The sequence below is a fragment of the Diplodia seriata genome, assembly GCF_021436955.1.
Source record: "Diplodia seriata strain FDS-637 chromosome Unknown scaffold_5, whole genome shotgun sequence".
Taxonomy (NCBI): domain Eukaryota; kingdom Fungi; phylum Ascomycota; class Dothideomycetes; order Botryosphaeriales; family Botryosphaeriaceae; genus Diplodia; species Diplodia seriata.
The window spans coordinates 768461-790701 of record NW_027117312.1 but is presented as its reverse complement, the minus strand read 5'-3'; the positions used below and the strand labels follow the sequence as shown (position 1 = coordinate 790701).

General features: G+C 57.6%; 7 protein-coding genes across 7 annotated transcripts; 3 read left to right on the top strand and 4 right to left on the bottom strand.

Annotated features, from left to right (window-relative positions):
• Positions 1-1810: 1810 nt before the first annotated feature.
• SLS55_005239 (uncharacterized protein) lies at positions 1811-2514 on the bottom strand (the record flags this gene model as incomplete). Its single annotated transcript, XM_066776689.1, has 2 exons — positions 1811-2439; positions 2502-2514. The coding sequence occupies 2 exons, from the start codon at positions 2512-2514 to the stop codon at positions 1811-1813; spliced, it is 642 nt and encodes a 213-aa protein (XP_066632531.1).
• Positions 2515-3425: 911 nt separating this feature from the next.
• On the bottom strand, positions 3426-4636 carry SCL1 (Proteasome subunit YC7alpha/Y8 (protease yscE subunit 7); the record flags this gene model as incomplete). Its single annotated transcript, XM_066776688.1, has 5 exons — positions 3426-3812; positions 4037-4249; positions 4314-4408; positions 4497-4559; positions 4630-4636. 5 exons carry the CDS (start codon positions 4634-4636, stop codon positions 3426-3428), a joined length of 765 nt encoding a protein of 254 aa, XP_066632530.1.
• Positions 4637-4984: 348 nt separating this feature from the next.
• Positions 4985-6316, top strand: SLS55_005237 (uncharacterized protein; the record flags this gene model as incomplete). Its single annotated transcript, XM_066776687.1, has 1 exon — positions 4985-6316. One exon carries the CDS (start codon positions 4985-4987, stop codon positions 6314-6316), a length of 1332 nt encoding a protein of 443 aa, XP_066632529.1.
• Positions 6317-7105: 789 nt separating this feature from the next.
• Positions 7106-8948, bottom strand: SLS55_005236 (uncharacterized protein; the record flags this gene model as incomplete). The annotated part of the gene is made up of 4 exons (XM_066776686.1): positions 7106-7581; positions 7653-8127; positions 8186-8397; positions 8453-8948. 4 exons carry the CDS (start codon positions 8946-8948, stop codon positions 7106-7108), a joined length of 1659 nt encoding a protein of 552 aa, XP_066632528.1.
• A 1461-nt stretch (positions 8949-10409) lies between these two features.
• On the bottom strand, positions 10410-13447 carry ADE3 (tetrahydrofolate synthase; the record flags this gene model as incomplete). Its single annotated transcript, XM_066776685.1, has 5 exons — positions 10410-10518; positions 10577-13104; positions 13152-13189; positions 13239-13259; positions 13324-13447. The coding sequence occupies 5 exons, from the start codon at positions 13445-13447 to the stop codon at positions 10410-10412; spliced, it is 2820 nt and encodes a 939-aa protein (XP_066632527.1).
• A 1561-nt stretch (positions 13448-15008) lies between these two features.
• SLS55_005234 (uncharacterized protein) lies at positions 15009-17168 on the top strand (the record flags this gene model as incomplete). The annotated part of the gene is made up of 4 exons (XM_066776684.1): positions 15009-15237; positions 15418-15959; positions 16025-16765; positions 17028-17168. 4 exons carry the CDS (start codon positions 15009-15011, stop codon positions 17166-17168), a joined length of 1653 nt encoding a protein of 550 aa, XP_066632526.1.
• A 1002-nt stretch (positions 17169-18170) lies between these two features.
• SLS55_005233 (uncharacterized protein) lies at positions 18171-19915 on the top strand (the record flags this gene model as incomplete). The annotated part of the gene is made up of 5 exons (XM_066776683.1): positions 18171-18385; positions 18437-18520; positions 18575-19107; positions 19164-19391; positions 19446-19915. The coding sequence occupies 5 exons, from the start codon at positions 18171-18173 to the stop codon at positions 19913-19915; spliced, it is 1530 nt and encodes a 509-aa protein (XP_066632525.1).
• Between the last annotated feature and the right edge of the window lie 2326 nt (positions 19916-22241).

Here is a 22241-nt window from a genome sequence, read left to right as displayed (position 1 = left end):
TCGTCTATGTCCTTGTCCATCCTCATCGGCTGATCGCCCCGCGAAGCCTTTTTATCTTTTCCGCCTTAACCAGCCGGAGTCTCTCCTTCCATCTTTGCGCGGCTACCCCGGCTCGGGGACTGTCGGCCGGGAGAACGAAGTGACGGGAATAAAGCCGCTACGTGCGGATGGGCGGTGTGGGACCAAGCCCCGCATGCGGCTGTGCGTGGTTTTTCTCGGCGCTTTTTGCGAAGAAGAAAAAAAAAAGGCACCAGGTAAAAGCAGTGCCCGCGCAGCATCTGCAGGGCAACCCGGCATCCAGGGACGGGAGATGCAGTGGTGGCGGGCGAAAAAAGAAGGACGTCGGTGCCGGCGGGGGGACTGAGCAAACAAGGGTTTGCTTATACTAACTACTGCTGATCTCCCGTGCATGAGATCATACTTGCAAGGCTGGTGATGCCACCGCGCCTCTACCGCCGTATACCATAAAAATACAAGCATATGCCGACAGCTACACCCGGCGCTCTACTGTCTTGTGCTTTTCCTCTGTTGGAAGGTCCAGTCGGCCTCGATAGTAATGCAGGAGAAAACGGGAAGCGCTCTGGGACGCGCCGGGACCGTTTGCTCTAGCATCTGCCAAGGACAGTGGCTCACCACGGTTGTACCATCAGGCACAGTCCACGATACTACATGTGCAACTTCAGACGGCCGGCCAGCAGCTAGCGGAAGGGGCGGTGGCTCATGCAGCAGCTGGTCGACGCTCGGGTTGGAGCGGCGCGGGGGAGAAAAGCGATGGAAGAGGGAGAGACAAGAAGGGGGGCAGGACAAGAAAAAGTTGGCTAAAAGTCCTCCGGCTAGCGCTACCAAAGTCAAAAGGCTGTCACCGGCGAGCGGGGACACGTGGGCCGAATGTTCTAGGTGGGCGCCGGCGGCCCAAGGGCGACGTTAGCTACTTGCGGGTTGTCTACTGAACGCACTACTCGCCGCATCGTCCATTGACAGGAAAGCGAGGGATGTTGGCTGCGGGCTGCAAGGGAACCCGTCTGCAGCAGCACGTCAACCCGCTCCGGCGTCACCGCAGCAAGTGATGTGGGGTGCATAAGCCCCCGGGCACGCCGACTTCACCGTTGAACGCAGGCGTCCGCAGTCACGCAACTCGTAGAGTCATGAGCGCCGTGGCGCTGAAAAGGCCAACGCAACTCAGTCTAGAATCCGACGCCGTGGCTTCAGGGCGTTTTTTTCTTTCTCTCGTCGCCGGTGATGCCGCGAAGGTACGGACATACCGCCGATCACTCATCCGCATCCAAACGGTCCGATGATAGGGCTTGTGATATGCGTCAGAGTTTCCTTGGACTTCGGTGCTCCGCCAGACTTGCGCTGACACTACTCGGCAATTGGCTCGGCCTGCGCCCAGCAGCCGATACCTAGATAGTGACATGGTTAACCGTGTGCCAAGCTGGAGAAGGGAACAGAAGATACGAGGCAATCACTAATTACACTACAAATGCTAGATAGCTATACTAGAGAAACAGAGCTTTTGGCATGTGGCCGATCCACAGTCCACCGCCTTGGCAACGAGGGAATCGCTGGAACGCTAAGGATACGACAGGGGTATTGTGCTGAGAGTGAAAACGTTGAGAGGGTCTCCAGGACGTTCAATCGGCGGGAATGGTCTAAGGGAATGGAACTATGCTATGGGGAAATGCTTTGCAGTCGCCAACGTCATGTCGATCGTCTCGCGTCGTGAAACAAACGAAGCTTCCGGCCTCGACCCTGCGTGCAGGATTTGGCGTGGAAGCGTATCCGTGGAAGCTCGCTGGCCGCCCGCCCTCTAGAACAGGTACTGCTGGATGATCGCGAGCCCGGGGTCCTCGTGGAGCCATTTCCCCTGCTGAACATCCTCCGATCGGAGACTGAATTCGACGTATTCGTCCGTGATGCTCGCAAGCTCCTGCAGCTCGCCGTTAGTCCAGCCCTGAATCCACTGCTGCTCCGCCGTCAAGTAGTGCCGGATGCTCACAGATTGCAGGGAGGCGTCAACCTTCTGGAGCGCCGAAGAGCTTGCGCCCTCCTCCCGTAGGATGGCACTGCGCGAGTTGATCCAGCGCATGGCTGCCGTGGCGCGGAGGTAGACTCTCTGGCAGCGGAAGCGCCGTATGCTGGAATCGAGGAGGACCCTGGATGACAGCAGTGTCAGGGTGACGTCACGGGGGAGAGAAATGGGCCCGTACGCTTTGAGGAGGGCCTTCTGCTGCTCCACGTCTTCTCCTGGCGAGGTGTTTGCGTTGAAGGGCGCATTGAGGATTGCCTGCGCCTCGGCATGGCACTCGCGGACGAGCGTGTAGCCCTGGAGGTAGAATTCTTCCGGCGACGGCGACACCCGAATCTGCGCTATGTAGTGCTGCAGGTTCCGGAAGTCGGTCATGATCTCGGCAATGCGGATGGCTCGGGCATCGTTGACTGCGAGGGATATGCTTCAGCGAGTGCTTGTGTTTCGGGACCGGGCAGGCAGGGAGACTCACGTCCGTCGGCCATGGTGCAAAACAATTACAATTACACGGAAAAGGAAGCGAGGGCAGAAGGAAAGAAGTAGTGGTCTGGGGATCAACAAAAGACTAACCTGAAGTTTGGGCCCAAGCGGACGGCCACCGCGGTGGTTATAACAGTCCATGGCACTACTGGAGTTGACAGCGCCGGCGGAGCAGAGAAGAGCCAGCTAACGGCGGACGCCTATGGTTTGCAAGAAGGGTCCGGCTCATGGCTCCTCCCGCTGCCTGTGCGCGTGCCGAGATGGCACGGCAGTGGAGCCCTGTGGTTCTCAGCGCGGCTCGGAAGCCAGCTGGGCTGGTTCAGCAACGCAGGGGAGGGGGGCACTGGATCGGCGGCGGCCATGACGAAGGATGGGAATCTTCACGGCACGAAAAGAGGTGAAGCTGAAAGTGATGCGCAGTCACGGGCGCGGAGAGTCAGTGGGCAGTGGATCGAAGTCAGCTTCGCGAGCGCCACGCCCAGCCGCCACGGCCCAAGGCAGCTAATGCCACCGAGACGTCGCGCGTTGCGAGTGCTCACGTTATCGCTGGAGAGCTGCTCGCAATGTGGATTGGCTGGCGCGTGCAAAATTAGCAGCAGCGCTCGCTTCCGCGCGCCCATCAGCCGGGCACCGCTGCGCGCGTGCGGAGGCCCGCCACGCGGCGGCTGTGTTCTGCGAGCTGCTCCAATACGGTATGTGCTGAGCGAAAGGGGACGCTACGAGCTGAAAACGTGCTGCTTGGCCGCAAGAGAGCTACCGATACGTACAAGGCCCCCGTCGCGGCTGAACCGCCCTGCACCCTGCACGGATGATGCGCGCTCCCCGTCGCACCAGATTCCCGACGATGCAACCCCTGCCACAGCCCACGAGGCGCTCTCGGCACCGCTCTGCGCCCCCCGCCCTGTCTCGCTCAGGCTCAGTCCTTGTCCGCGATCGCCTGTAACCGCTCATCGATCTCGTCCTCGTTGAGCACGCGGAACTCGGCGTCCGTTCCCGGCTGCCCGTCAGCCCGGGGCCCGCCCACGATTCCGATCTCCAGCTCGCCCTTCTTGAAGTCGACGCTGAGCACCTGGCTGAGCGTCGAGATGCCCAGCTCCACCACCTCCTTCCAGTCGCCCTCGGCGCTGTCGCGGTTCTTCAGCTTCTTCTCGAGGAAGTTCAGCGCCTCCTGCGTCTTCGGGCCGGATGCGGTCGCCTTGTATCCCACGTAGTAGCCTGCTGGGTCGCACTTGTACAGCTGAGGGCCGTACTCCGAGTCCAGCGAGACGAGCGTCATAGCGACGCCGAGCGGCCGCATGTAAGCCTATGCACCGCCACACATCAGCTCTACCTCCACATTTTTTTTTCTTTCACCGCTCACGCTGTTGCGCAAACCCATTGCAAATGTTGCCACGCATGAAAAGCTCGAGCACAGCTTCAGCCGCGAGTGGAGCTATATCCAGCCGTCCACGGACGGAAGGAGTCGCCACACACGCGCGTCTTGACCGATGCTCCAGCTCCCCGTTGCCTACAAAGGACGGAACTTACCCGCTGAGTGTAGACTTGGCTGATGTTTGCTATCCGCTTGGCGAGCACGTCGCAAGGCATCTCGTAGCCGTACTTATAGCGGAACTCGGACGCCTCGCCCTGCGCGCGTTGGACCGATGCACGGGCATCGGCGATGGAGCCCGTCATGACGCAGCCGACCGACGGCGAGAGCTTGAAGACGTACGAGACGGACGAGGGCTCGATGAGCTTGTCCTGCAGGTGATGTGGTCAGCGGGGAGGGCGAGCAGGTCGGGGAGGGCTTCGGGCGATTACATACGGGGACCTTCTTCTGGGTCAGGACGACGGCGCAGTCCTTGCCCCTCACTCCAATCGACGTGATGTTCGCCGCGGTGATGGCCTTGAATGCATATTCTGTGATGTCACACCGGTTCCATCAGCTGGTGTGTCTTTGCATGTGGCCGCTCCTTGGAACAGGCGGGAAGAAGGGAGGATAGCGTACCGACTTGGTACAGACGACCTTGGTCGGAGAAGATGGTGATGTGTCGGTCGTAGCCTGCGCTTCCTGTTGGACGGCGGTGGGTCAGCTTGGGGAGCTCTCACAGCGGCGGATGGAGGGTGAGGCCACGACGCACCAGACATGGCGGGCTTTATGTGAAGCGGGTGTTCGACTCAGCTGCGGTGATGGGTGGTCTAGAAGCAGTTCGGGAGGAAATGCGGGCTGAGATGGCGGGTGTGGAGGGGCGGTTGTTGATGGAGCTGTCGAGCTATGTCAACGCGTTGCTGTCGGAGCCTGCGAGAGCCGCCCAAGCTCGGGCCCGCCCAGCGCCGCCAGCGATCGCCGCCCAGGCCCCCGGCCAATCAGCGCGCCCGTGGGAATTTTTCGACATCTCCCAGCAGGACCACCACAGCTGAGCAAACTCAATCCATCGCCTCCTCCGACCCTCCGACCCTCTCTACAGGCCGCTCCAAGCCGCGTGTCAAGAGACTATGGCCGCCACTCCGGACTCCTCGCGCGTGCCCGCCTGGAAAAAGCTGGGCCTCAAGCTAAAGTACGCAAGTGACGAAAGTCCAGCTGCTGCCTCCCCCTCCGCTTCCAAAAAGAGAGCCCGTGAGGACGATGCCGGTGGCAAGAGCGAATCAAAAGACCGGTCAAGCGGAACCCCCTCAAAGAAGTCCAAGAAGAGGAGGGCCGAGCCAGCTGAGGAGTCCACTCCACCTTCCGACGAGCCCTCCAAGAAGGAAAAGAAAGAAAAGAAGCGCGAAAAGAAATCTAAGAGCAGGGCCGCCCTGCCCGACAGGACCGCTCCAGACTCAGCTGTGTCGGACAGCGAAGACAGAACCCCTGCTCTTTCCACGCCGGTCAAGACCCTTCAGCGCAAGAAGTCCGTGAGCTTCACTCCCGACACTAAGAAGTCCGACGGCGACAGCGGCCAGCAGCTGTTTAAGGCTTGGGTTAAGTCTCAAGACGGTTCCTCTACCGAAGACAGTATTGTCCCGAGCACCGAATCCGCCGTCGACGAGGGCGACGCTGCGGCCGCCAGCGAACTAAGGCCTGAGCCGTCCAAAAAAGACCTGAAGAAGGCGAAGAAGGAGCAGCGCAACGCCGCGAAGGCCGCAGAAGCCGCGCAGCAGAAAGAGCATCTCCCTCCCTATGTCACCTATCTACAGCAGTACCATTCGGACCGCTCAAGCTGGAAGTTCAACAAGAAGCACCAGGTCGAGCTTCTCAAGAATCTTTTCAATCTTTTCCGCGTTCCCGCGTCCTATGACCCCGCTGTTGAGGCGTATATTTCCGGCCTCAACGGCGCCGCGGCGCGCTATCGCCTCAAGGAACATTCCGAGTTGGTCCTGAAGGAAACCTCCGACGTGTCGATGGAGGATCCCGCCAACCGCAAGGCCGCCGCTGAGTTGACCGCCAAGCGTCGCCGGGCGGAGAAGGTGGTCAAGGCCCTCGGGCATGTGGATGAGCCGCCTGCGATGCCCAGCGAAACTATCCAGCCGCAGAAGGAGGTCGAGGCTCCGGAAGACAGCAACAAGAAGCGTTCTCGCCCTCGCAAGTCGCGCACGATGGATATCGACAGCAGCAGCAGCGAGGACGACAGCTCCAGCGACGAGAGCTCGGCTGTGTCTAGCAGCTCGGAAGAGCCTAGCTCCGACGACTCTGATTCTGACTCTGACTCTGACTCTGTTTCTGATGATTCGAGCAGTGCGAGCGACAGCGATGATCCGGACTCAGAGCGGGAGGAGTCTAAGGGTCGCGGGAAAAGCACGAAGGACGACAGCAGCGACTCCAGCGATAGCGACAGCGACAGCGACTAAGGTGCAGCGGGGGTCACAAGAGCCAATCAGTTTGACCGTATTCAAAACCAGCTCGGCATGACGCCACAATCCTGGGAGTGCAGACATATACGACTGCCACTGAAACCTAAGCGGTGAATCGTCACACGCCGCGAACTACTGTAAACACGCTGCCCGGAGACTGGTCCCGCATTGCAAGAATGAATCAGTGGAAATGAAGTCTTTCGTACCTGTGTGAAGAACTACAGTTGGATTCAGCGGATGTAGGTCTCTCTTTACGGGTATGCGGGCGCGTGTGATCTGCAGGCGCGAGCGTCAGCCCTCAAGGGGCTTCACTTTTACCCGAGAGCAGGTCTCGGACGACATTGGACAGATGAAAGAAGGAAACAAGCAATATATTGCCACTCATCGGCGCCACAAGATTGGTAGCAACATCGGAAGACAGATTCCGCGAGAAAATGGCATTGCATGACATGCACGATTGCAGAGAGAGTACCGTGATGTCAAATCTTGTATGTTTCCATGGCGTTAAGCTTTTGCGTCTCTATGCAAAAATGAAGGCGCCCGTAATCTCCATCGCGAAGGTATTTCCATCATTCTATCATGATGCCGTGTCACGCCCCTTCGAACCCCGGAACTCGCAAAAAAAATGAACCAAAGACAAAAAAAAAAAAAAAAAAAAGGACCAGAAACCGAAGACCATTCCCATGTTCTTTGAAAGTGCTGCCCGAAAGCCAGTGGCGATTTTTCAGCACTGCTGGCTGCTATTCTCCAAACCCGCGAAAAACCAAATCCTGATGAAATGCCTGTCTACCAAAGGGTGAAGTAGCTCGCAAAACGCCTGTACATGCCTTGCTTGTAATACGCGTCCAGCTCCAGGATGTCGTCCTCAGACAGCGGCCGGCGGTCGGACTGCAAGTCGACCGTCTTGAGATCGCGGATCTTGGTGCGGAAGATGACCTTGTAGCCCACGTAGCTGGTGAGGATGAGAATCAGGCCGAGCACGTATTGGAAGAACGATTCGACCGAGAGGCCACCGCCGTCGACGGGGTAGAGGCCAACGTAGATACAGGCGGCGGTGAGCAGCGCACAGCCGAGAGCCAGCCAGGTGAGCGTGAAGTAATAGAAGGTGGCGCTCCAGGAGTAGACCTGGTCGAAGAGCGGGTCGTTCTGGGCCTTGAGGGCGGAGCGGAAGCGCCAGGAGACGATGCAGAGAATGATCCAGACGGAGAAGAAGGACGAGGACGTGATGGATGTAAACCAGGTAAAGATAGTGACACCGCCGCCTGTTGAGGTTTCGTTCAGTCAGTGACCCATGATTCTTGACTTCCTTTTTTATCACGGAGCTGGTACTTACTGCTCAAGTTGATGTAGGTCAGAGTGACAGCGACGATACTAGTCATGGCAAGAGCTCCACGAGGACGGCCTCTGGCGTCAACGGTAGCCATGAATTTCGGAATCAGACCCTGCGCGGCCAGCGACCGCAGGGTACGCGACGCGATGTAGATACTCTCGCAAGCAATGGCAGTCACACCGACGACAATGACGCCGTTAAGGAAGTGGGGGAGCCCGGTGATACCAGCGTCCTGCATGGAGATGATAAAGGGAGAGGCCGCAGCACCCGAAGAACCGTATAGACGGTCGTCATCAGACGGGACGAGGAGCGAGATCCACATGATGGACGTCATGTAAATGACGAACATACGGCCAGTAACCATCTTGCAAGCGCGACCCATGGCAAGGCGGGGAAAGAATGCCTCGCCACCCATGATGCCGATGAAGACTTGGTCACCATAGGCCCAGCATGCCAGCATCATGCATTGCCCAATACCCTAAAGCAGTATCGTCAGCGGATTATTCTTACCGAAAGTCGGCATTGTCAAGTCTTACCGCAAAGCCATTCTTAAACTTGACATAATCCCTCCACGTCTCTCCGGTGTGGACCTTGCCCTTAGGACCGCCACCGGCCATGATGGCGACCGAGGACCAGAAAATGGTCAAGAAGGCGCAGACCTTGACCAGAGATGTGATGTACTCAAACCAAGCAAACGCCTTGCTAGGCAGGAAGAACAGACCGAAAACGACGACAAGGAAGATGGTCACTGGAGGAGACGTAAGAAGCCGCTTACAAAATTAGACGGCGCAAATGGAACTTACACCACACAGCGTCGTGCACGCGGCCCTCGGCCCAGTAGTTGATCAGCACCGTAAACATGGTGGCCTCAGCCGCGCACACGGCCGTCCATCCCAGCCACTCGGCAAAGCCAGCGGCGAAGGCCAGGGCCGGGTCACACCAACGGTCCGCGTACTCGAACAGATTGCCGGATACGGGAAAGGCGATGGTCATTTCCGTGAGCAGCTGTAGCACACACCAAACCAGGATTGCGACGAAACCATAGCCGAAAACGAAGCCGGCAGGGCCACCAGTAGAGAGACCACGGCCGGTGGTAATAAACAGTCCGCTGCCAATGGAGCCGCCGAGGGCAATGACCTGCATGCGGCGCGGCGAGAAAATGCCCTTGTAGGCTGCCTGGGCTGTCTGGGGGATCCGGATGACATCGCCGCCCTCCTTCTCGTCGATGGCGTATTTGGACAGCGATTCCGACGAGCCCTTGACGGGAAGGGCTCCCGCATCGGCCGGCGGGGAAGACATGGTTGGCGAAGCGTCGCTGTTGAGACGGCGAGAAAGACCGGAGTGAAAATTGGTTGAGTGGTGGCCGTGAAGAATTGGACTCGACGACGACGGCGAGAGGCCAAGTAGAAAAGAAAGGTCTTATAGATGGGAAACGTAACAAGCACCGCTAGGACCTTTGTCGCTTTGGGGATGGATCAGTCAGAGCAAAGATACGGACCGACCATGGTCGTCGCCTCCCCCAGGCCGCGCCGGGACGGTACCCTCCTGGACGGTGGACGCCATCGGATTGACAGTGCACCCCCACATCGATCTGGGGCTCCAGATAGGGTCCTGGAGAATCCCCCGCACGCAGCAAGGCAAGCACCACTCTTCTCTCCTGACCTTGGGCTTCCTGTGGTCGTCCAAAGCGCTCAACTTTTGCGTAACAGCAACTGGCCTGGCGCACCGAGCGAAGCATGCGGTGGTGAGCTAACAAAATTTTGCGCCGCGGCACGGACCGGGCGTCATGGGTTCCTGAACAATTGTGGGCTCATTTGCGGGGTCTAGTGTCGGCTTCCGTCGGCCCTCAGCTTGCATGACGGAATTCGAATGCTAAACGGCCTCCGATACTCGCAGCCCAAAGCCCGGATCGCCGCCTCTGCCGCACCACCGCAGGGCTGAGCAGTTGCCGCATGTGCCCGTTTGGGACATCAACTCTTCCGCGACCAAGCATACGCCACACCCGCGGCCACCTCCAGCACACAACATGGTGCAAATCGCCCGCCGTCACGAGGACAGCCTGGCGGTAGCCGGCAGTGGCCATCATTTCGATTCTCAGAACGCCAGCCCGCCGTCCTGTACGAGCTCCAACATGCCTGGACCTCAATCCAGCCAATGCTGGCACGCCTGCATCAGGGTGGCGCTAACCACTGGCCGCACCACAGCAGTACCGACGAGACGCCTAATGGAAAGGCCACCTCCGTCACACGCGATTCCTTTGGTCACGATTAGTGCCTTGTTTGTGATTCGCAGGCTCCTGCCAACCCACGCGAGAGCATGGACTGCCATGAGGTAAAGGGGCGTGACGTGCTGGCGCTGGAGATAGACCCGGAGCTCCGGGCCTTCGTGTGTGAGTAATTGCGTTGTTGCTATCTGTGAGCGTCGCTGGTGAAGCGACCGACAAGCCCACGGGGGGTATCTAGCAGCGTCATAGCCGCGCGGCATTGGATCCTCCTCCTCCTCCCTGCCAATGAAGGGACAAACCCCGTTTTATCTTGTTATCTTTTTTGGAACTCCAGACACCTGATGCTTGTTGAGGAAGCACTTTTTCTGATCCGGAGCCCTGGACCCCTTTACCGATGACCGACGTTGAAGGCGTTACATGAAAAATTATACAAACGAATCTCGAGACGAGCCAAGTCACGCCCTGTTAAGAGGGCGGACATCGACCCGGATACAGTGACGAAGCGCAAGCCGACAGGCTAACCACTCAAAACAGGCTTAGAACAGCCCCTCAATCTCGCCGGTCTCCGAGTCGACATCGACGTTCAGGTAGCCCGGAGCGGTGGGAAGGCCGGGAATGGTCTGGATGTCGGCGGCAAGCGCGTACCTGCGGGGCCCATTAGTCACCGTTACCTTTCAGGGGTTTGGGCTCGGTTGGAACTTACAGGTATCCGGCACCAGCGGCCATGCGGACGTCACGGATGGGGACGGTGAAGCCTTCCGGCGCACCCTTGAGGGCTGGGTCATGGGACAGACTGTACTGCGTCTTGGCAACGCAGATGGGCAGGTTGCCCAAGCCCTGCTTGACGTACGTGTCGACCTTCTTCTGGGCAAGCTCACTGAACTCGACCTTCTCAGCGCCGTACATGATCTTACCGATGCGCTCGATGCGCTCCTGAACCGACCCCTCGAGATCATACAGCAGCTTGAAGTCCTTGGGCTTCTCGCTGGCGGCGATGACACCCTTGGCCAGCTCGATCGCACCCTTACCTCCCTCAGCCCAGTGGTTCGACTGGATGGCATCCTCGGCGCCAGCGGCCAAAGCCTCCTCCCTGATGACGGCGATTTCGGCATCCGTGTCGGTCTCAAACTGGTTGATGGCAACAACAACGGGGACACCAAACTGCTTGGCGTTCTGGATATGCTTCTTGAGGTTCACACAGCCCTTGCGCAGAACCTCGACGTTCTCGGTGCGGTAGACCTCCGGCAGCTGAGCGCCAGGAGTGATCTCGGGTCCGCCGCCGTGGACCTTGAGGGCACGGACGGTAGCGACGATGACAACAGCATCAGGGACAAGGCCGGAGGAGCGACATTTGATGTTGAAGAAACGCTCACCGCCCATGGTGAAGTCGAAACCGGCCTCGGTAACAACAAAGCCAGTCTTGCTGTTGTGGTCCTCGTCCGGCTCGGTACCAGCAAGCTTAAGCGCAAGCTTATCGGCCAGGACGGACGAAGCACCGATGGAGATGTTGGCAAACGGACCGGCGTGGACGAACACAGGGCTACCCTCAAGCGTTTGCATAAGGTTGGGCTTGATGGCGTCCTTCATCAAAGCAGTAAGGGCACCACCAGCGCCAATGTCATCGGCAGTGACGGGCTCACCGCTGCGAGAGCTGGCGACAACCATGCGACCCAGACGCTCACGCATGTCGGCAAGGTCGTTGCTGAGAGCAAGCACAGCCATACACTCACTGGCAACAGAGATATCGAAGCCAGTCTCGCGGGTCTGGCCCTTCTCAGTGCCCGCAGTGCCAACAGTAACACCACGTAGGTGTCTGTCGTTCACATCGAGCACACGCCTCCATGTGATGGTCTCAGGGTCGATGTCGAGCCTGGCAAAGCGGCGAACCTCCTCTTCAGTAAGCTCATCGGGGTTGGTCTTGTTGATTCCAAGCTTCTTCAGACGACGGAACATGACGGGTGCAAACTCCCTCTTTCCCTTCTTGGTGGGCACCAGACGCCTGTAGAGAGGACCGTCCTTCTGGGTGTTCTCGTGAAACATCCTGGTCTCAATGGCTGCGGCAAGCAAGTTGTTGGCGGCAGTGATGGCATGGATATCACCAGTAAGATGCATGTTGAACTCATCCATAGGAATGACTTGGCTGTAGCCGCCACCGGCCGCGCCACCCTTGATACCGAAGGTTGGGCCCTGGCTGGGCTGACGGACGTTGGCGAAGGACACACGGCCGAGGTGGGCGGCCAGAGCCTGAGTCAAACCCATTGTGGTAGTGGATTTGCCCTCACCAAGAGGAGTGGGAGTGATACCCGTGACAACGACGTAGCGGCCATCGCGGCGGTGCTCAAGACGCTTCAGAAGCGTCAAGTCGACCTTGGCCTTGTACGCGCCGTAGGGCTCAAGTTCGTGTTTCGCAATGCCGATTTCCTCGGCGACCTTGTTGATCAGCTTAGGCTGCTGCGCGCGGGAAATGGCAATGTCCGAGGGAACAGGCTGCTGCAGCTTGAGCGGCAGAGGGGTGACATGGCGAGCCTTCTGCTCCTCGAAGTAGTGGTTTGCAGAATCAACAACGTTCTGGAGCAGCATAGCAACCGTCATAGGACCAACACCACCGGGGACCGGGGTAATGTGGGAGGCAACCTCGGCGGCGGCATCGAAATCGACATCGCCCACCAGCCTCTGGCCAGACTTCTTGGACGCATCGGGGATGTAGTTGGTACCAACATCAATGACAACGGCGCCAGGCTTGACCCACTCGCCCTTGACGAAGCCGGCCTTGCCAATGGCAGCGACAATAATGTCGGCGGTCTTGACAATCTCGCCGAGATCCTTGGTCTTGGAGTGGCAGACAGTGACGGTAGCATCGGCGTTTTTCAGCAGATAGCTCACGGGGCTGCCGACAATGTCGCTCCGGCCGATAACGACGGCATTCTTGCCCTTGATGTCCACGCCGGTGCTCTCGAGCAGTACCATGACGCCCTTGGGGGTGCAGGGCGTGAAGAGAGGGCGACCGCCGCGCTTGGCGAGCTCGCCGATGTTTGCGACGCCAAACCCGTCCACATCCTTCTCGTCAGCGACGGCAGAGGTGACGTTGTATTCGGAGATGTGCTTGGGCACGGGCAGCTGGACAAGGATGCCATGGATAGCGGAGTCATTGTTGAATTGGGTGATCTTGTGCAGGAGCTCGGCCTCGGTGATGTCCTCGGGGAACTTCTCGAGCTTGCAGTCGATGCCGGACTATGGAGAGGTCAGCGTCTGAGGAATTGGCGGCGTGGTGGTCGTACCTCTTCGGCGGCCTTCAGCTTCATGCGCACATATGTGCCTGCCCTAGTCAATTGGAGCTCTCGAGGGCTGGCGCGGCAGCTACTTACTAGAGTCAGAGCGGTCGCCGACTGTTTGCAGCTGTTAGCAAGCAGTTTCCTTGGAGGGGTGGGGTGCGGGGCAGGCGGGACGTACCCTGGATGATGCGCAGGGCAGGGCGGTAGCGGGGGTTGCTGCTCTGCGTCTGGCGGATCTCGTCGTGCAGGCGCTCGCGAATGCTCTTGGCAATGGCATTGCCGTCAATCTTTGCCGCGACCATGGTGAGTGGGCTGGAGTGGAAGGAGCGGGAGGCGGCGACGAGCGACGGCGGTGGTGTGCTCAGCGCCAGAGATTTGAAGGTGGAGCGCGGGCGTGAAAGAGCGAAAAAGTTCGGCGGGGGCCGCACATGCAACACTCGGCGGAAGGGGAGTTTGGTGACCGGCATGACGACTGGCTTCCCGATGGCGGGATTTTTAGGCTTCGCAAAGGACAGCGCGTGTTGAACGACTGAAGGAGGTACTCTCGCGCCTCAACTGAGGGTTCCAGATGAGTCAATTTCTATGTGTTTTCGAAATTCTACCAACTCCCGGACCGCTAAGCCGGAGCTTGGATCCCCGATGCGAAACCCTCTCCCACCAGCGGGCCCAGAAAACCCGCCGCGGAGAGCCATGCCAGGCGGAGGCGCAGCTGCGGCGGCGGAGGCGGCGGACGGTGGACGAGGCCGCTGGCCAGCACCACAGACCGACCTCTTATCTCGTCGGCAGCTCGCGAGTCGCTGGCCGTTCTTGCCGCCGTCAGCGTCGCTGAGAATTTTCTGCACCGCTTTCGGCGCCTTGGAGCTTTTCGGCGATGGAGCAGCCCGCTAGGGCCCCGAGCCCGAAGGAGCCCATCGGCCCTGCATGGAACAGGCCCACGTGCGCACTGAACGCGAAACAACTCTCCGTGCCTTCATCATCTGCGACCACTCCCCCGCAACGCAGCTACCAACATGCGAGACGCAACCGCCGCAGCCAGACGACGCACCCTTGGAGACAGACCGCCGAGACCTGTGTGCCTGCACCAATCGGGGCCAAATGCAGGGACTGCCGGATTGGGATTGTATACACTTTCAAGCGTTGGCCACGCGTCCGTCTGCTCGGTTACGGCGTCGGTTTCAATGCTATTGCAACAGCTTCACCAAACAGACACGGGAAGTTGAAGGAGCCCCAAGATGTCGTAACAAAAGGTTGCCCCTCATGTAGCCAGTCTATTTCCTTGTACTCCGGGATCTGTACCTTCGTCTGACGTGAGCCACAGCTCAGCACTTGCTTGTCCTTAACCAATTATTCCACGGCCCTGGCGCATGTCTTACTCCTCCAAAGAACGAGGCATAGTGCTGCAATAAGCCTTAGCGGTGACCCAAGAGTTGCCTAGTCTGACCTTGAGTGGAGTAGGCGTGTGCTCCATGCATCGCTGCATGGCACTCTACCCTCTACGTTCTGTTCAATGAGGTAACCATACGACCCGGCCAACGGGGCCGGTGGTGTTGCCAATCTGGCTTTACGGAGTACCGTGGGTTGAGGTCGGAGGGAGGCACTAAGGTGGGTTGAACAGGGATCCCGGATCGTCCTCTGTCCCACAGCCCCGCCCCGCCTCTCCGCACCCGCTTGCTTCACCTTAAACTTAGAATACGAGCGCTGCCATTGGTAGCCTGGAATATGCAGCTTTCATGCTGTAGCCAGATAGGCCGTGAATGCTGACATGGAGGCAAGCTACTTATTGACCAAGCAGCCCCTCTCCTGCTTCTCCGTGTTGTCCCGTTTCATCGACGCCCCGCTATTCCCCAAACCCGGACGTGAGAAATGGCCGTACTTGCGCAGGAGCCGACATTTGTCCAACTTTTGGGAGCCGGAGTCGGACTGTTGTCCCTCTACCTCATCACCGGGGCAATATACCGCCTTTATCTCAGTCCATTGGCTCCATTCCCTGGTCCGAAACTTGCAGCACTCACACTTTGGTACGAATTCTACTTCGACGTAATACTCCGTGGCCAATTTACATTTCACATCCGGGACCTACACAAGAGATACGGTATGGAACCTATCCCGGGCTGCTCTCCTCCGGCTTGAAGCTCTTCCGACTCTTTACCGTCATCCGAGTTGTCCCATCCACGAAAAGTCCATCCCGGTTCAACCCATCTTTCTCCTCAAACCCTTGCTGACCCCTCGTTCCCCGCTCTCCATCTAAGAAAATAGTGCTAACGATGGATAGGTCCGATTGTCCGTATCAATCCGTACGAGCTCCACGTCGACGATCCAGATTTCTACGACGAGCTCTATGGCGGATCCGGCAGAAGAGTCGAGAAGTTGCCGTGGTCAGCAGCCATGTTTGGCAACGATACGAGCATGATTGCTACCGTGTCACATGAACACCACCGCGCTCGGCGGGCACCGCTGAATGCGTTCTTCTCTAAGCAATCGGTATACAATCTGGAGCCAATGATCCGCAATGCTGTCTCCCTGTTGTGCGACCGTTTTGAGGACTTCAAAACCTCGAAACAGCCGGTTGTACTTGACAATGCATTCTCGGCGTTGACAGCGGATATAATCACCGACTACAGCTTTGCGAAGAGCTCGGGAATGCTTCTCAAGCCGAACTTCTCGCCAGAATATACCAGGTCGTTGATGACCACATCCGAATTTTCCCTCCTCAATAAGCAGTTCCCGTTCATCTTGCATCTGCTGCGAAAGCTTCCCGATTGGCTGGCTGTGAAGTTGGAACCCAACACTGCTGCACTAATCGAATTCCAAAAGGTACCCTCCGCCCATCATCATCTCAGCAGCAAGTTGTTGGTGTGCGTACTTATTCGTTATCATAGGGAATAGAAGAGCAGCTCCTACCAATCATGGAAGGCCGAAGCGCCGAAAGCAAAACGAGCACGAAGCAGCCGACCATCTTCCACGAACTCCTCCGGAGCAATCTTCCCGATTCCGAGAAGCAGCTACAACGCCTCATTGATGAGGGGCAGACCATCGTCGGTGCCGGCTCGGTTACTACGGCTCATTACCTCTCGGTGACATCTTATCACATTATAGCAAATCCTCAAGTCCTACAAAAGCTTCAAGAAGAACTTCAGCCTCTCATGGCCAATCGGTCTACACTCCCATCTCTCCGTCAGCTGGAGCAACTGCCATACCTGAAAGCGGTCATCAATGAGGGTTACCGCATATCCTACGGTATCACTGCGCGCCTTACACGAGTTTCTCCCGATTCACCTCTTGAATACAATGATTGGCTCATCCCTGCTGGAACACCAGTTGGTATGACCTCCATTCTAGTTCATGAGAACGAAAAGCTCTTCCCTGAACCGAAAGTATTCCGTCCGGAGCGTTGGCTGCAGCCGGGCGCACAGCGGCTGGAAAAGTATCTAGTAACCTTCAACAAGGGAAGTAGAGCGTGTCTAGGCATGAATCTGGCGAGGGCTGAGATCCCTTTGACGCTGGCAGCGGTCTTTGGTGGACGCTTTGGCCTTGAGTTGTTTGAGACGGATCGGAGCGATGTGGACCTGAAGCACGACTTCTTCAACCCTAGCCCGAAACTGGATTCCAAAGGCTTGAGGGTGATTTTTTCGTGAGAGCACCAATTGCAGGCCTGCTCCGAAGGAAAGAAGGAAGCCAGTTCTGCTGCGCGGCAGTCATTTTGATGAGCTAGAGACAGCAAGCATACAATGTGAACGTCTCATTTTTGAGCCTTTCCCTTAAGCCCATCAACAAAATCCTACATCCGCCCTATACGTAGCTTTACTACCGAACTGTTATCCACATCAAGCCTTCCAGCTGCTAGCCGTCACATAATCTCATCTAACGCCTGTAAATTGACAGAACCAACTATTCTCGATCTGGCACATCGACGGCTCCTCTGGCTCGCGTGGTGCTATTGCATGTCCATTGACGACGGTGTCGAACGATTCCTCCATTCCCAAAGATGACAAGGTCCCGCAAACCACTAATCGCGAAATGTAGACTAACGCGGTTGTGCTCAGGCGCAGAGATAGAAAATAAAGTCATAGTAACCGGGTCTCGGTATTAACTGTGACTACAATGGCTCCATAGGAAGCGGCGCAATCGTTCGGGCAATCCGATGATTACAAGTCGGGGCCGGCTCTAGTAGGTCGCTCCTGTTCCGCGCCTGATCTGGGACCGCTTCTGTGGGGCGCAGAGTCCTGGCTTTTACACCAGGCGCGGAGCAGCTGTTCGCAATGCTCTGTGGTACTTTGAGGCGCGCTCTTCGAAGCAACAGGGTCCTGCAGCGCGCCAGGTCAGGCGGCGGGTTCGCAAACCAAGCGTAGATGTGCCTGCTGAATTTTTACACGAACAGACAGCTCTGCGGCCTGTCGACGTCATAGACCTCCGAAGCGGGTAGGCACGACTGGCCGTGGCTGCCCTTCGGGGAGGCGCTCTTTTGCGCCAGGGTCCTGCGCATATAATCGTTACCCACGGCCGCCCTCCGACACTTCGTCACCAACAACCCTCCCTCGCCGCTTCGAAAGGCTGCATCCGCATCCACTGCGACATTCAGTGAGGGAAAAGGCGAGCGTCGACAAGTCTTCGCACCACATTCTCTGGGTAAGCCATCACTCCGCAACACGTCTTCGCGCACGCGTGTCGCGACCTCACTGCAACGCGCCTGCCACACACCAACACTTTCAGTTCCGCCAGCCTCGGCTTCGAGGGCTTCAGTGTGCACGAGCTGCTGCCGATCCTGTCGTACCTTCCCTTCCTTTCCCTACCCGCTTCCATCGCCTGATCACACACAAAGACCCCATATCCGATCTGATCTCGCTAACGAAAACCTGCAGCGCAGCTTCTTTCATACGATACGAGACTCTGACAGCACCATTGTAATGTCTTGGAACGGCGGCGACGGTAAGTAAAAACACCAAATCAGAAATCTGCCATTGAGTCTCAGAACCGCACGTCACAGTGACCATCTCTCCACCACAACTAAGCTGAGGCTGACATATGATGGTTGTAGACGCTGGCGGTGGCTGGCAGGCCAACGGTGGTGAGAATGTCGCCTCCGGTGGCTGGAGCGGTGGTGCTGCTACCAATGGCGCCACCAACGGTGACGTTTCCTTCGGCGGTGGCGGCGATGCCTTCGGTTCTGGCGGCGATGCCTTCGGTGCCGGAGACGGCTTTGGTGGCGGTGACGAAGGCGGCGGTGGTGGTGCCTGTCGCAAGTAAGCTTTCGAATCTGCCTGGACTGCAAGGCAGTGTCTGACATCTCACAGCTGCGGTCAAGAGGGCCATTTCGCTCGTGAATGCCCTGAGCCGAGGCAGATGACGGGCGAGTGTTTCAATTGCGGAGAGGTTGGGTAAGTCTCTTGACAGCCTTCGGATATTCCTCACAATGCTAACGCCCAACTCAGCCACAACAAGGCCGACTGTCCTAACCCGAGGGTCGAACGCCCCTTCAGTGGGCAGTGCAAGAACTGCCTAAAGGAGGGCCACAGGGTCTCGGAATGCACTGAGCCCCGCGAGATGGGTCATCTCTTCAAAGGCGTCCCGGACAAGACCGACGAGGAGGCTTGGGCCATGGTGGTCGATGCGGACCAGGACAGGGATCTCGACGATTTCAGGCTTGCTTTCAAGACCTACCTGAAGGCTCTCAAGACCAACTCCATTCCCATCAACCTGGCTCAACTCGAGAAGACCCTCCGCGATGACAAAATGAACGTCTTCCTTATCGCCCTTGAGAAGGAGATCTCGGACGTCATGACCATCGTCAGTCCCGACGGCAAGCTTGACTGCAAATATGTCTTGGGCTTCTACTTCTCCGACAAGCCGAGGCGCAAGAATGCAGTCGAAGGATGGCCTGCTGATCCCGAGGACAACATCAAACGTCTTGAGGATGCGGGTTTTGTCGAGGACCGCAGGGTTCCGAAGTGTGCGAACTGTGGTGGTACGTCTACTAATCAACTTCCATTCCCTCCAGATTTGCTGATTTGATTATCCCAGAACTGGGCCATATTCGTAAGAATTGCAGCGAGGAGCAGGAGGAGCCCATCGGCCGTCCCGAGGTCAAGTGCATGGTCTGCCAGGAGCTCGGTCACCGTGCTCGGGACTGCAAGCAGGAGCGTCCTGATCCATTCGCCTGCCGTAACTGCAAGCAACACGGCCACACGTCTCGCGAGTGCCCCGAGCCTCGTTCCGCTGAGGGTGTTGAGTGCCGCAAGTGCCACGAGAGTAAGTCACACCGAATAGTCCTTCTTGACCTTGGCTCTCACTAATCGATTGTAGTGGGCCACTTCTCCAACGAGTGTCCTAACGCTCCGAAGTTCGAATGCCGCAACTGCGGCGAGGAGGGACATAAGGCTTCGGAGTGCGAGAAGCCGCGTGTGGTGAAGTGCCGCAACTGCGGTGAAGAGGGTCACGTTTCCAGGGAGTGTGACAAGCCGCGTGACCCTTCCACCGTCACTTGCCGTAACTGCGACGAGGTTGGTCATTTCTCAAAGGAGTGCCCGAAGCCAAGAGACTGGTCGCGCGTCAAGTGCCCGATCTGCGAGGAGATGGGTCACGGTCCCAGGAAGTGCCCCAAGGCCAACGAGGCTGGTGGCGGTGGATTCGACACTGGTGGTGCTTCCGGCTTTGGTGGGGGCGCTGAGAGTAGCGGTGGATTCGGTGGTGGGTTTGACAGCGCCCCTGCTGCAAGTGCCGGCGGAGGAGGCTGGGACTCTGGTGTCAACGTCAGCGCTGGTGGCGGATGGTAAGCAGCTCGCTTCAGGTGCGGCACAACGGAATGGGGGAAAGTTGAATGAAAAATAAGGCGAGTCAGGATACTGGCTACTTCTGGCAAGTAAAAGTATATCCGACTTGTTGATTTACAAGACATTGAGGTAGCTCACTCTTCTTTGCAATGCAAGAGTTAAGCACTTATATTGAAAACAACGTGGTCCTCTTTGGACGTCGTGACGATTGAGAATCGGTGAGCTGCTAGTATGGGAGCAGCTGTGGAGTCTGCTAAGATTCATGTGCAGAAAGTCTGCCGACGACTCTAAATGGTGGCTTGTACGCTACTAAGTGAGCCTTGACGATCGAGACTTGAATGATCCATTCAACCCGCAGCGAGGAAATCAAGTACGCAAGCCCGCATAGGGCGGCTCGGCAGCACCCGGTTCCGATCAACCGCCGCCTGTTCTCGACTCGGAGTGGGAGCCCTTTGGCGTTCGATTCTGGGGCCGGGATGTCCCAATTCAGGTTTAGAGGTTGAACCAGCTGTACTACTGCACGCAAGACTCGCGTCAGCCCTGACCGTTGCCTATACCGAACTCGAACCCCATGGGGAACCTTGTGGCTGGAAGGACCTATACCAACGGTTATGGTGACACGGTAAGCAGCAAATGCTAGTGTAAGCGATTTCATGCTGGTGGCGTCTGGACCGGATCAGCCTTTCCTCCCCGGGCTCATCACTAGCTTGCCATTCAAGTGGCGATTAGTAAAAGTCGCTGACCAGCAGATTGCAAACGCGACAGGGTAAGGTAGGCATTTCACAAGACAGTCAGTGTCCGTTGAAGGCAAATCAATTTTCCAAGTACGTACCTTCACGTCAGCGGGACTGTGGATATTGATCAATCATTCCTTGTGCTGTTTCAACGCAACGAGCCCAAGTGGTCGGCAATTATGGAGAACAAGCACTTCTTTCTACGCCTCTTTGCGGTCTGGCTCGTTTCTTTTCTCGTCCAAGGGAGGCGGGAGGGCCGCGCGTGGTGTTGACTGTTGCATTCGTCCGACTCTCCTCGGCATTTCCGGTTTTGGAAGTTCCGGTTGACCATTGCCTCTCTTCCATCACCACCATTAAGGCGTGCCGTTAGAGGCGGCTTATTTGTTTCGACACGCACACATTCTGCGGGTGCGGAACGCGCTTCGGAGGACTAGTGAGCGGGACAGCAAGTAAGACGGCAGAGCGCCTCGAGCGTTTTTTCTCCATTGCCGATGATCGGGCGGTGAAGCGGTGGGCCCCTTGTACATTCGCTTCTCTTTAGACCCAGCGGACTTGGGTATAGCGCAGGGCGATAAACGGTAGGGACTGTCAGGGATCCCAGGAGCAAACCGCGTCATGATCAGGTTCGGAGATGAACGTCAGGAGGATTTGATGGGGAATATTTGGAGACGGCGCACAGCAGCAATGGTTCATCAGCGCTGAGCAGTGAAGAGATGCGTCTTAAGTAGGCAAACGAAGGGAAAAGCCGCAACGCCCAGATTTTGGTTAGCTATATCGCATCTCGGAATGCCTAGTCTTCTCCTTCAGCCCTGCAAGCATTTTTAGCCTCTTGTTACACAGTATCGAAGTTTCGATCAGATTGGAGGCATTGTGTAGTCTGAATGCAGACAGAACGTCCAGTTTCTTACGGAGCTACTCTGAAGGGGACATACTAGAAAGCTTCATCGTCGAAAGCGCTTGGAGATTGGTTGCGCTCTAGCTTGCTGCATGTCAACAGCTGCAGCTCACAGCAACGGCAAGGCACAGCCGTCAACAGGGATTTGGTGAAGTGATTATAGTGGATGCTTGTTCAACACCATGGCCAACCGCAGCAAGAGGGCCGCGGGCGATGACGACGTTTGAGACGTGGGAAAGCGGCTTCCCTGCTGGTCGGCAAGGAGCGCGGCTTTTGTGCCGGGCCATTGCCGACGCCGCACGCCCGCATCGCATCGCACCGCATCACGATACCTCAAGTGGGTCCCCTGGGGTTGCAGCGGAGGGGAGCAGCTCACTGGGCTTGGCCTCACGATTACAGTGGAGTCCATAATCAACAGAGCAACTGGGATGCAACGCTAGGCAACCTCCGGGCAGCAACGGGCGGGCGCCAGAGCGGTCAACGCGGCGGCAGACATTCCCGGTTTTTGCTCGCAGGGCCATGGCTCAAAGCCCGGCGTCGCAAACCGCGCGAGTCATCCAGACAGGCCGATTGTGTATCCGCTTGGCTTTTGCTCGATGCTGGCGGTCGGGCGGGCGGGCGATGAGTGCCGAGCGGATGAGGTCAGATCAGCGTGGCGGCCGGGAAGGGCGTTTCTTTGCTGGGACTGCACGAAGGGCGG